The sequence below is a fragment of the Triturus cristatus genome, chromosome 6 (assembly GCF_964204655.1).
Source record: "Triturus cristatus chromosome 6, aTriCri1.1, whole genome shotgun sequence".
Lineage (NCBI taxonomy): Eukaryota > Metazoa > Chordata > Amphibia > Caudata > Salamandridae > Triturus > Triturus cristatus.
In genome coordinates, this window is record NC_140589.1 from 1,675,939,569 (window position 1) to 1,675,951,893 (window position 12,325).

The following is a 12,325-nucleotide window of genomic DNA, read 5'->3' on the forward strand; positions in this document are numbered from 1 at the left end:
TGGCACATTTTAATTACAGCTTGCTATACATTTCTTACTTATTGTTGTTTTGTCCCTGCGTTAGCAAGCCCATTGGTTATGTAGGGGTCCCCTTTTTTCAAAAACAGACACTGGAACATGGTCAGAGAATGCTGAGCGTTCACAGACACTGGAGCATGGTCAGAAGAATGCTGAGCGTTCACAGACACTGGAGCATGGTAAGAAAAATGCTGAGCATCTACAGACACTTGACCATGGTTAGAAAAATGCTGAGCAAGCATACACAAGGGCAAGGACAAAGGCAAACTAAACATTTGCAGAGAACGAGTCATGAACATAGAAACACTGGGAATACACAGACAACAGGGCACGGATAAAGAAATTCAGAGCACACACAGAGGCAGAGAAACACTAAGCAATCATATTCTTGCATCTAGGCAAATCACACAACCTTGAGCATGTGCCCGAAAGAAGCTAAACCTGTTGGCTTTGCCAGTGCTTGTTAGAAGCATGAAACAAATCAGTAACAATAGTCACACGAAAGCTGAAAATATAAGACTGTGAATTTAACATCACTAATATCTGTGAAAGGGGTAGTAGTGTTCAATGTCTCAATCACTCCTGTTCTCCCACTCACACTAGTTCCTCTGCAATCTTTTACTCAGTTAAGACAATCAATCCATTTTTCTCTCACTATTTTTCTGGAATCCTTCATCTACATATCTCACACGTCATCTCTTTCCTCTTCATCACTACTTTCCACTCTCTCATTCAGCACGGACTACCTTGCATCATCTCTCCTACAACACACACACTCCGCTCAGTTGTAAACACTGCATTTTGTTTTATTTTATTTTGGTGATCTCCACATTTCAACAGCTGTACATACCTGCTCCACACTGTTTCACATAAAATTGTAATTGCAAATCAAACATAAGTGACCACTGCACTGCGTGTTGTTCTGAGAGGCCAGGGATTGGATGTGCATGTCGTCTGAGCACCTCCAAGCACTGTAAGAAAGTCAGAGTCCCAATCCCAGAGCCCTCAACCTACCCAGTCATGAACACCCAGCCACAACTCACCCAGACACCGAGATGCAGCTCAGCTCCCAGGATGCACCATACAAGAGTCTTATGTGGTAAACAAAAAAACTACACAATCGCATCTGGGAAGAGGGAAATGCTCTTAAGGAATGCAGTATGAAGTAAATCGTGTGAAATGCAAACAGGAACTGTGTCACTGGCCTGGATTACCTTGAGGGGTTTTACAGTGGTTGAGAAATCAATCTGTTTTACTTGCAAAGTTAGGGACACAAACACCCAAGAGAGACCCATTTCAAACTCAGTTGTTGATTACAGCAGGGCCTGACCTGGCAGGACCAACCCCACCTAAAGCCCTGTATACAAGCAGAACATGCATAGCTCTCGGACATCAACAGAGATGCATGTTTATCAGGCAAAACTTGGTCCCAGAAGCAAACAGAACAGACACGGAAAGTACAGAGGCACACTGACTGCACGTGCAGGGTACAGAGGAAGTCTAGACAAACACACGGGATGGTCGCATGATGAACAGGTACAGAGATGGAAATTATTGAGAGACGGTGAGTAGTGTACACACGCACGGTAAAGGGAGAAGAGACTCGGGACATGGAGGCACGCGGACTAAGCGTGCTCGGACACAGCGGCGCGTGCATAGACTCACTAAGGGGGCGCAGAAACCGAAGCATTTTACAGAGACGCTGACAGGCACTGGGGCATATCCAAAGGCTCCAAATGAGCTCACGCGTGGACGCGCGCACGGAGCACGCACGTGGACGCCGGCACGCGACGGCGGTAATATCCCGAAGAAGCACAGGCTTAAAGCAACGCACGATGCACAAACATGCACGCACGGGTAAACTGAGCAGGCACAACCACACCGACACACGCCTGTGCGGACATCCAGAGCATCCACAAAGACAAGGAACCAGAGGACAGGGCACTCCCATGTTTAAACAGAAAGGGTGTTCTTAAATACACGGAATACAAGTGCAACTTTGATAGAGTTTAGTTATTTGACGTAAAATGTAAGACATCAGTTACAGACAGTAGGGCTCATGCGTCTAGCGGCAGGAAGCAGAGATTTGTAGGTGGGAGCGTGAGGCGGTCCAGCCACGAGGGAAAGGGATAGAGAGAGAAGAGCTGAGAGGGCAAACCCCATGGTACCTTCCGATACACCCCCTCGGTGAAAAGTGCAAGGTATAAGCGCCAATGAGAAGCAGGAAGGAACTTATATGGAAAGTTCTGGTGAAAGTGTTCAGTATCAAGGAGGTGCGGATTGTGACTTCGCGGAATGTTACACACTTTCAGACGATGTGCTGCAAAACCTCAATATCTGCCAATAACTCTCCCGAGCGGCGGGTTCCATGTCGTTTTCAACACAGTATTACCGTTTTAATATAAATATATATTTTTCTGCATCTTTAGAATATTGATATATACAGTTTCAGCGTGTTTCAAAAGCATTAAAACATCACATGAATCAGATAATCTAATGAGAATATATCAGCTCCTTCAATGACATTGACAAATAGTGCAAATACTTAAAGCTGTGTCAACACTGACTGGCTGACTGGGTTTATTTCAAGGCATCACCGATAAAAACCATCAGTTCCGAAAATGTTACATGCTCATGACAGAGCCCGTGCTCCTGTGTGCCCAAACCCACGGTAAACTGTATAGCGCACATGTTCTTATAGCGCTTTCTATACTCATTGCGTGCTCTGAAGCGCTCGTTTCAACAATTTAACACATGCCATAAAAGGTCGCTATCCTTTACTGGTATCTTTATCTGCTTAATAGCAGGTGAATGGAGACGCGGCACTTGGGGTGGTGGTGTGTGGGATGAGGTGGTTGCTGGGGGTGCTTCCAGCAAAACCAGACAAATCGCGCCCTCGTTTCACTCCAGCTGGTTGTAGCAGACGGGGTGGCACCTGTGCCCGCCTTAGGGTACATTTCAGCAGTGTCTCTCAATTCCTTGCCCTTGGGTGCGTGTCTGAGGGCTTGGCTCGCTGAAAGCCATGAGACGCTGCCAAGGGGCCGGTCCTGCCCTGGAGGTGTGCGGGACAGACCTGCATGCCTGGAGTGCTCAGGGAGACCCTCAAGCCTGCGGGGCAAGGGTCAGTGCACGGAACCCCCACTGCATCACCAGTGTACTGCTATGGAGAGACACCCCCAGCCTCCCCCTCCAAGTACGGAGGTCAGTACAGGAGTAAACTGTACAGGGGCAGCCGGCCCTGCATGGATCAATGCCGAGACCCCCCATAGTACGGGGTCTACAAGGAGCGATGACACGATGCTGGGTACCAAGCTGACATCAGGGTAGAGAACACCTTGGCGTACAGAGGGTACGGCCACTCTCCCCTCCCCCACTTGCAGCTCTACGTGAGTGATCGTCACATGCAGCGTGCTCTGCATGTGTCAGTGCCCGGAGACTCCCTCTGTAACACTGAGGGCAGGCGAGAGCCCCCTGCAGCGCAGGTGTTCAGTACCAGCCCTAGGGAGGTGTGCACAGCACGTAGAACCCCTTAAAGCGCCTTAGCGCAGGGGCCACTGCACGGGGAGGCACCGACCCTTCACGGCCCATGGACTGGGGCTCCCTCCGTTCAGGACAACCCCTGAAGACCACCCGGCAGTCCCAGGGAGACCAGAGAAAGGGTGAGCACCCACCCCACTTGCAGATTGAGTGCCAGTCCGATGTACCCTGTGCAGTGCATCGGGGGAGCCCCCTAAACCAGGGACCACTGCAGGGGGGAGGGGGGACATATCTAGGGGCCAGTACACGGGGAGGGAGAGCTCCTCAGGTTATTAAGGCCAAGTCCCAGGAGATGCCCGCCGCAGCGGGGCAGTGTTTGAGGATCACCCTGCACTCCTGAAGTCATTTCCTGGGGACCCCTCACCCGGCAGAGTAGGTCAGTTCTAAGAACTCCCCTGCAGAGCAAAGGTCAGTCCTCACTGCAGCGAAGGTCAGGCCCCTTGCTTACCATTGGATCTCCGCACGATGTTCTCCAGGAAGGTGTTCTGGGGGGCGACCAGCCCTCTCCGGCCCCCGGCCATCGACATGTTCCCGCCGCCGCGGGAGGTTCAGGGATGCTCGGGGGTGGGAGGCAGAACCTCGAGCCCCGGGTCCCGCTCCGCACTGCCGCACCTCATGGTCCTCCGAGCCCCGGCAGCAGCTGGCAGCCAGCGAAGGCGGCAGCTCTGCCGGGCAGCATCCTCCGCGTCCCTCGTCCCACCGCTGCCCACGCTCAGCGACTCCCTAAGCGGCCGCGCGGCGCCCTCTGGCGGCCGAGGCCCGGCAGTGCCGACAGCACCTGCACACTCTGGGGCTGGACAGCGGGACTCTCAAAGCCGGACCCGAGGGCGCCCGTCTCAAGTCCAGCACAAGAGCGCCACCCAGCGGAGCTCCGCTCAGCCCGAACTTGCCTTTAGAAGTGATGCAGATTATAGTGCTGGTGAGGATTCACCTCAGTTTGACAACAGGTGCCCCGGCAGGCAGGTGCTTTATTTACTCCCAGGCAGGGGCAGCCCTTGTTCATGCAGCGCCCTGGGCGAAAAGAAATATGACGCCCTCGCTGATGCTGGTAAATAAAATGAGATCGTAGGGGGCCGATTCTGTGTTCACAGGCTGGTCGCTGAAGGCTTACATCAAAACAGTGACTGTCCCTCGGACAGAAATATCTGGGCACCTCCCCCAACCATTCCTAGATACATTCAACTTCACGCTGGTGTGAAGTTGTTGGTGGGCCAATGGGGTTGTTGGTCCATCGCGGAAGGGAGCTGGGGAACCAGGTCCGAGTCTCGGCGTCGGCTCAACATCCTGTGATTCTGGGCAAATCACATAACCTCCCCATGACTACCAAAAAATGAATGTGTCCTTGTGTAATGTAACTGGTGCTCATGTTAAGCGCTCTGATACCTTCGGGTCGAGTTCACGCTATATAAAACTGCAAAAAAGGACACGTGTTAATGGGGTGTGAAAGAGAACCCGCAACAAGCAAAAAATGATTACAAATCAGTAGAATCTGAATAAGTGGAGCCAAGTGAGAGGGGCGAACCTGTCTACAGCACCTTGACATCGATAGCTCTGTGCACCCTGTTGAAAATTAGCACTCCTGCCCTGCGCCCAGGGAGCCCATGCCAAAAGCCAACCCTGCTCAGTGGTGCATGCACCTTATACGACAGGGTCGAAAATGGTGGCATTTTCAGAATGAAGAGAATGGTCACTTAAGAGTGCGTAATAAAACATATATAAACATGTTGACATGCAAATTGTGCTTGGGGATGGCGCGTTCAGTGTGTGTGCCCCTTACTCTGCATGTTATTCGCGCGCACAGACCCAATGTGCCTCCCCACTTCTTGCCCCATTTCTGCTTTGCACTAGTGTCAGCCCAAGTCTTTTTCAAGCTTATTGCAGTTTAAATTTCAACTATTTGGGTATGGAGTTTGTTACATGCCTCTACTGCCCTGGTTATCAGAACATGTTTTCTAAATGTTATGCAACATCAGTTTATAGAACCGCTAACCATTAGTATGGAAAAATATAACTTTTTAGGTCTAGCGTTAGTCAAGACCTTTTGTTTAAAAAAAAATCCTTACAAATCATATTTATACATATATCGAGGGGCTTTCAGCCAGCCTTTGTCATCCATTGGTCTATTGTAGTGTCAATCACTTTTTGCTTCTGCCTACCACAACAAACCGCCCAGGACATGGGCAAATCCACTGCAGCCAGTGCCTCCCTTCACTGTTAATGACTGCATTCTGCTCTTGCACGAGTGTAAATCCGCCTAAGGAAAAGTCATCCTATAGAGAAAAAGAGTATCTGCAATCACAATTAGAGTGAAGCACGAAGGGAGTGCTTAACTGAGGAATTTCAGTATAATTTATGCAAACAAGTGTCTTTTGTTGTTGTTAGTTTGTTACCCTTAGGACTCTGTGCACTTTACAACGGCTAACCAGTGCTCAAGTGCTTGTGCTTACTCCTCTAAATATGGTCAAATTGGCACATTTCATTTACTGATAAGTTCCTTATTAAGTGGTAGGATGTGTAGCCAGGGCCTGTAAATTACATGCTACTAGTGGGCCTGCAGCACTTATTGTGCTACCCACTTAAAAAGCTCTTTAAAACACCAATGCAGCCTGTGTGCAGTTTTAAAGTACCAATTCGACCTGGCAAAATATAACTCTTGCGCACAAAGAATGGTAGAATGCACTCCAAGTTATAATCCAATGTTCATAATGCTCAACAGCGTTGAAGGTGTGCTTCCTTGTTTCCCGCTCCATCTGTGCGCGCTACAGAAAGAAACTTTATCAGGTCCCCAAACAAGATGCACAGCCACCAGTATAATAAATCCAAGAATTTCAAACATTTTATCATATCTTTTTTCCAAAAATACTCCAAGTTTAATCTGATAGTTTTTATAATCCATCAGTTCATTTTCATCAAAATGTAATTGCAATGTTTTCACAAGTGCCTCTCAAGGCTTTTGTTAGCAGCACTAGAGGGTTCAATATTCTTATTGACACTTCATCTTTACATAGTACCCAATGCATTTCAGGGCCGGGGACATCTTAAGGATTTTGGCGGCCCTGGGCCAAATGTATTTAGGGGACCCCTGTTCAGAACAGCTTTGCATTTATAATCCAATTTCAGCTCTTTCATGTACTCTTTGGCCAGGTCACTGACAGTGCACAGACACACTCATCCAGATACCATGGGGCATAGTTACATAAATTGTCACACAGTGCAGCTCAGCAAGTCACCTTGCTGGGCTGCTCTGCCTGACAGGGAAAGGGCAGGAATGGTCAACAGACAGAAATTCAAGTCTTTTATTTCGACCTCCACTAATATCGAGTGTAGAATATCGGGATACAAAAATATAGACTGTCAGAATATCGTTGTAAAGAATATCGAGTTTAAGGTAAGTAATATCGTTTTTAACAATATCAAAGTCATTAATATCGTTTGCAAAGATATAATTGTTAAAAATATCGTTTTTTTAGTTAGTGTTAGGTATTTTAGTATGTACTTTAAATGTTTGTGTTCTATTTTTTTCTTCTTTGGGGCCGATTCAGATCCGGGTCGGAAGGGCACCGGACGTGATCCGGCCAGAAAAACTACGAGCCGTATGCGTGTTTTCCGCCCGACTCGTACAGCTGTACGAGCGAGCCAGTACGATGCGAGCTACATGAAATTCACCGACCGAGTCGTTTCCGGGTCCGAACCGCTCCGTACGTCTCGGTCGTAAGCTAACCGTGGCGTGCAATGGATGCGATTCACAACCGAGCCAGTACGATGCACGCGTTGGACAGCCTGTGAAAGCCGGAGTGTCCGGCTCGCAAAAGCTCCCGGAGTCGGACTTCGGGGGTCCGCGTCGGACCCCCTGACACCCACAGCCGTACGACTCGCACACAGGGGGAGACCCATGGGTCTCCCCCACACAGGCATGTACGGCGCGGATGGCACCGACGTATATCCACTGTAGGGGGCACACTTGTTCAAGACGTACCCATTCAGTCAATGGGATCGCATGTACGCGTCGTACAACTGGCTCCCATTGACTTCTATGGGAGTCCGACCGAACCGAGTCCGACAGCATACGTGCGCATCGTACTCGCTCGGTCGGACTGTAGGGGTCCAGTTCAGTTGGAAAACACTTCAAATCCGACTCGGTCAGAGTGCTTTCCGACCCGGATCGGAATCGGCACCTTAGTATTGCATTTGTTTTTAAATATATGTATTACATTTTTAACAGTTATGAATTTTATTTTAAGTAAATTTTGTGTTTTAGTTCCGTAGCGAGTTGTGGGTTTATAGGGGAATAGGGTGGGAAGAAATTTAGTTATAATATATTTATTAATAATTTTTAGAAGTTGTTATTTTAAAAGTTTGCGTTTTAGTTCCGTAGCGGGTTGTGGGTTTATAGGGGAATGGGGTGGGAAGTAATTTAATTATAATTATTTAATTAATATTTTGTATTACTAGATATTTATCTATTTAATATTTTTATTATTACCTGTGGTAATTTATTTATTATTAAATATGTATTAGTTGGTTGTTAATTAATTACTAATTATGTTAATTGTGTCATTTTTTAGGAGCGGGTTGTGGGTTAATAGGAGAGTAGGGTGGGAAGTAATTTAATTATAATTAAGTAATATTTATTCATTAATATTTATGTATTTCATATTTATGATTGTTAATTGTGGTAATTAATCTATTATTAATTATTTATTAATTGGTTGGTAATCATTATTATTTGGTACATATGTTGTGTAATTTTTTTAGGAGTGGGTTGTGGGTTGAAAGGGGAGTACGGTGGGAAGTAATTTAATTGCAATACATTTTTTAATTCTTTTTATTATAAAATGTAGTTAATTTTATTTTATATTGTTAATTGTGTGAATTAATTTTTTATAGTTTTTTTATTTAGCTTATTGTTATTTATTTATGAATTGTTAATTAATTATGTCATGTTTTTCAACATTGGTGGTGTCATTCATAGGGGATTATGGTGGGAGGTAAAGTATTTATAAAATAATTAGTTATTTGTTAATTAATGCTAATTAATTAATTAATTACAATAAATATGCTAATTGTGGAATCATTTTGATGTCTGAGTTGTGAGGTTTATAGTTGTAAATTTTGGAAAGAAATGTTTAAAATAATAATTTATGATTTGATGTTAATTGTTTTTCATTTTTTAATGTACAAGTAGTCATGGAAATTGTGTAAAAAATGTAAGTGTGTGTTTTGGTGTTTATTGGGGTAGAGGGTGGAAAGTAATTTAGTTCACATAAATTAAACATTAGTTGATCATTAATATTTATTTATCAATTGATAAATATTTTTGGTAATGGTTTTATTTTGATTTTGTTAAGGGATTTAGGTTCAATAGCTGTAATGTTTGGTTTTATCCCCTCCACTATCCAAAACTTTCACTACTGTTGCACTTGCTGGAGTGGGAATAGTGAATAATTTCCCTTTGCTATCCAACACTGTCCCTACTGTTGCACTTGCTGGAGTGGGAATAGTAATTTGTATCCCTCTGCTAGCCAACATATTCCCTACTGTTGCACTCCCTGGAGTGGGAATAGTAATTTAATCCCCTCCACTATCCTACACTTTCCCTACTGTGCACTTGCTGGAGTGGTAATAGTAAATTATTCCCCTCCGCTATTCAACACTTTCCCTACTGTTGCACTCATTGGAGTGGGAATAGTAAATTATTCCCCTCCACTATCCAACACTTTCCCTACTATGGCACTCATTGGAGTGGGAATAGTAATTTTTACCCCTCCACTATCCAACACTTTCCCTACTGTTGCGCTAGTTGGTGAGGGAATAGTAATTGTTACCTCTATGCTATCCCACTCTTTCCCTACTGTTTCACTCGCTGGTGTGGGAACAGTAATGTTTACCTCTACACTATCCAACACTTTCCCTACTGTTGCACTTGCTGGAGTGGGAATAGTATTTTTTCCCCTCTACTATCCAACACTTTCCCTACTGTTGCACTTGCTTTAGTGGGAATAGTAAATTATTCCCCTCCGCAATCCAACACTTTCCCTACTATGGCACTCGTTGGTGAGGGAATAGTAATTGTTACCTCTACGCTATCCAATACTTTTCCTACTGTTGCACTCGCTGGAGTGGGAATAGTTATTTTTACCCCTTCACTATCCAACACTTTCCCTAGTGTTGCACTCGCTGGAGTGGGAATAGTAATTTTTACTCCTCCGCTATCCAACACTTTCCCTACTGTTGCACTTGCTGGAGTGGGAATAGTATTTTTTTCCCTCTGCTATCCAACACTTTCCCTACTGTTGCACTTGCTTTAGTGGGAATAGTAAATTATTCCCCTCCGCTATCCAACTCTTTCCCTACTGTTGCACTCGCTGGTGTGGGAACAGTAATGTTTACCTCTACGCTATCCAATACTTCCCCTACTGTTGCACTTGCTTTAGTGGGAATAGTAAATTATTCCCCTCCGCAATCCAACACTTTCCCTACTATGGCACTCGTTGGTGAGGGAATAGTAATTGTTACCTCTACGCTATCCAATACGTTTCCTACTGTTGCACTCGCTGGAGTGGGAATAGTTATTTTTACCCCTTCACTATCCAACACTTTCCCTAGTGTTGCACTCGCTGGAGTGGGAATAGTAATTTTTACCCCTCCGCTATCCAACACTTTCACTACTGTTGCACTTGCTGGAGTGAGAATAGTAATTTTTACCCCTCCACTACCCAACACTTTCCCTACTGTTGCACTAGTTGGTGAGGGAATAGTAATTGTTACCTCTATGCTATCCAACTCTTTCCCTACTGTTTCACTCGCTGGTGTGGGAACAGTAATGTTTACCTCTACGCTATCCAACACTTTCCCTACTGTTGCACTTGCTGGAGTGGGAATAGTATTTTTTCCCCTCTGCTATCAAACACTTTCCCTACTGTTGCACTTGCTTTAGTGGGAATAGTAAATTATTCCCCTCCGCAATCCAACACTTTCCCTACTATGGCACTCGTTGGTGAGGGAATAGTAATTGTTACCTCTACGCTATCCAATACTTTTCCTACTGTTGCACTCGCTGGAGTGGGAATAGTAATTTTTACTCCTCCGCTATCCAACACTTTCCCTACTGTTGCACTTGCTGGAGTGGGAATAGTATTTTTTCCCCTCTGCTATCCAACACTTTCCCTACTGTTGCACTTGCTTTAGTGGGAATAGTAAATTATTCCCCTCCGCTATCCAACTCTTTCCCTACTGTTGCACTAGCTGGTGTGGGAACAGTAATGTTTACCTCTACGCTATCCAATACTTTCCCTACTGTTGCACTTGCTTTAGTGGGAATAGTAAATTATTCCCCGCCGCAACCCAATACTTTTCCTACTGTTGCACTCGCTGGAGTAGGAATAGTTATTTTTACCCCTTCACTATCCAACACTTTCCCTAGTGTTGCACTCGCTGGAGTGGGAATAGTAATTTTTACCCCTCCGCTATCCAACACTTTCCCGACTGTGCACTCCCTGGCGTGGGAATATTAATTTTATTCTCCACACTATCCAATACTTTCCCTACTGTTGCAGTTATTGGAGTGGGAATAGTACATTATTCCTCTCTGCTATCTAATACTTCCCCTACTGTTGCTCTTGTTGGAGTGGGAATAGTAATTTTTATCCCTCCGCTATCCAACATTTTCTCTACTGCTGCACTTGCTGGAGTGAGAATAGTAAATTATTCCTATCCGCAATCCTACACTTTCCCTACTGTTGCACTCGCTGGAGTGGAAATACTAATTTTTACCCCTCCGCTATCCAAGACTCTCCTTACTGTTGCACTCCCTGGCGTCGGAATATTAATTTTATTCTCTAAGCTATCCAACACTTTCCCTACTGTTACACTTACGGGCCGATTCCGATCCGGGTCGGAAAGCTCTCCGACCGAGCCGGATCCGGAGTGTTTTCCGACCAAGCCGGAGTCCTGCAGTCCGACCGAGCGAGTACGATGCGGCCGTATGCTGCCGGACTCGGTTCGGTCAGACTCCCATAGAAGTCATTGGGAGCCGGTCGTACGACGCGTACATGGGCTCCCATTGACTGAATGGGTATGTCTCGCACAAGGGCGGCCTCTACAGTGGGTACGCATCGGTGCCATCCACACCGTACATGCCTGTGTTGGGGAGACCTTGGGTCTCCCCCTGTGTCCGAGTCGTAGGGTTGCGGGTGACAGGGGGTTCGACGCGGACCCCCAAAGGCAACTTCCCGAATGTTTTGCGAGCCAGACACTCTGGCTCACACTGGCTGTCTGACACATACATCGTACTGGCTCGGTCGTAAATCACATCCATTGCACACCACGGTTAGCTTACGGCCGAGGCGTACGGAGTGGTTTGGACCCAGAAACGGCTCCGGTCGGTGAATTTCACGTAGCTCGCATTGTACTTGCTCGGTCGTACAGCTGTACGAGTCGGGTGGAAAACACGCGTATGGCTCGTAGTTTTTCCGGCCGGATCGTGTTCGGTGCCCTTCCGATCGGCCCCTTAATGTAGTGTAAAATGTAGTTTTAAAAACGAATAAATATTTTAATAATTTAATTTATAATGTTTTTTTATGTTACAGGTGTATGTGTATATATATATATATATATGTGTTTATAATTTTTAATATATTTCTAACATTTTATAACTTATTAAAATAATTATTTATTAATTAATATTAAGTATCTATATATTACATTTTATATATGTATGTTTAATTTATTTTTATATTACATTTATTACTTAGAATTGTTAAAATTTTAT

General features: G+C 45.4%; 1 protein-coding gene across 2 annotated transcripts in view; it reads right to left on the reverse strand.

Annotated features, from left to right (window-relative positions):
* Positions 1-4,419, reverse strand: part of KCNH1 (potassium voltage-gated channel subfamily H member 1) — a 1,587,102-nt gene extending 1,582,683 nt beyond the window's left edge. The window contains exon 1 of one of the 2 annotated variants that reach the window (XM_085612841.1): positions 4,004-4,419. In XM_085612841.1, the coding sequence (XP_085468967.1) occupies positions 4,004-4,082 (79 nt within the window). In that variant the 5' untranslated portion in view covers positions 4,083-4,419. The remainder of the gene's footprint in view (positions 1-4,003) is intronic. The other variant, XM_085612840.1, reaches the window with a different exon arrangement.
* Positions 4,420-12,325: the final 7,906 nt, after the last annotated feature.